Here is a 1,545-nt window from a genome sequence, read left to right as displayed (position 1 = left end):
TTGATTATTGTTTATTCTTTTTATTTTATATTTGTAAATTTTACTCCAATAAATGAATGACCTGGTCGATTCAGCTTGTGCTGCCAAGACCCTTTGTTATGGTCAAGATAATAAATAAATAATAAATAAAAAGAAGAGGGGTTGTAGACTTAGTCTGGCTTGGGGACTTTAAACAGGGAGGTACCCTTAAATTTCTCTTGCTAAAGAAATAGTAAAGGTTGAGTGCAAGAGACATCCAGTAGTAAAATTCTGTGCCTAAAAACAACTCTCAGTCCAATCAACCCAGGGCTGATTGAGAGGCTGACAAAAAAACTCTTGTTAATCTAGGTAAGTTTTATGCTGGAAACCCCAATTTTTTGTACGCTAGGACATTATTTTCAATAGAACTAGGTGTTGTGGTTCTCGAGATAGAGCGATCAGTGTGTGAAATGTGAATGAGTGAATGGATCTTGTTCTTATAATATAAGATTCTTGAGGTGTGTCCACACAGCATAGTCAACCGGCCATTGATCAACATCAATCAATGTTGACTGACATAGGTATCCACACTGCCTTGACAACTTAGATTCACCTTGTGCATTAGTCAACAATGTTTTGACACACCTTTAACTTTTATTTAACAAGTTCAACACTAAAGGATAGTTTATTTTAAAATTTTCGGGCTGATTAGGCCTTTGGAAGTCTCGTAGAGTTCATTCTTATGAGTGAGATGGACATTTCCCTGGACAACCAGTTTAACAATGATTATTTTTATTTATTTTCTTCAGAGAATGGTACTCATACCACTTCCCAGAGCTGTACAAAATTGTTCCCGAGAACTATCTGTATGCCCGTGTTGCCAAGTTCGTTGGTAATCGTAAAACATTTGACGCTGACAAGTTGGAAGAGCTCGAGGAAATTGTGATGGACTCGGCCAAAGCTCAGGCTATTCTCGATGCCTCAAGATCCAGTATGGGTAAGTTGAACTGAAATGTAAATCTCATTTTATGTGGTAGCAACCTCTGTGGCCGAGTGGCAACCTCATATTAGGGGCTCACACACCTAGTTTTTTTTTCTTTTATTGAAAGAAAAGACAGGGGGAACTTTAACTGCCAAGGTCTTGTCATCCCAAAATCAAAGAGAAGGAAGACTAGATAGGAGAAAGCCAGCCGTTCGGAAAACAAACATTATTTTTTAATCAGGATAAATTCCGCCCCGGGTAGGAATCAAACCCACAGCCTAGTGCATTTGTTGAGCAGACATGCTACCAACCAAGCTAACTAGACTTGCATACCCAGGGTTGCTTCCTGGAAAGATATTGGAAAGGTTCTTTATACTTGTTGGTAATAGATAGTAATGAAAACCTTTGTTAACTTAATGCTAATAATTCAGTAACTTTTACTACAAATTATATTTTGTCTAACTAATAAACTTCCTTCTCCTTCTTCTCCCAGGCATGGACATCTCCCCGGTGGATCTCCTCAACATCGAGATGTTTGCATCCCGAGTGATTGCCCTCGCTGACTATCGTAAATCCCTGGCCACCTATCTGCACAAGAAGATGGG

At 38.8% G+C, this 1,545-nt stretch overlaps 1 protein-coding gene across 1 annotated transcript in view; it reads left to right on the top strand.

Moving 5' to 3' along the window:
• The first annotated feature begins 766 nt into the window (after nucleotides 1-766).
• LOC103514478 (nucleolar protein 56) overlaps nucleotides 767-1,545 on the top strand; it is a 24,007-nt gene continuing 23,228 nt past the window's right edge. The window contains exon 1 of the mRNA XM_017446237.2: nucleotides 767-955. Within this exon, the coding sequence (XP_017301726.1) occupies nucleotides 904-955 (52 nt within the window). The 5' untranslated portion in view covers nucleotides 767-903. The remainder of the gene's footprint in view (nucleotides 956-1,545) is intronic.

This window comes from Diaphorina citri, unplaced genomic scaffold (assembly GCF_000475195.1).
Source record: "Diaphorina citri unplaced genomic scaffold, Diaci psyllid genome assembly version 1.1 scaffold1149, whole genome shotgun sequence".
NCBI classification, from domain to species: domain Eukaryota; kingdom Metazoa; phylum Arthropoda; class Insecta; order Hemiptera; family Psyllidae; genus Diaphorina; species Diaphorina citri.
The sequence above is the reverse complement of the archived record's forward strand: the minus strand, read 5'-3'. Positions and strand labels throughout refer to the sequence as shown.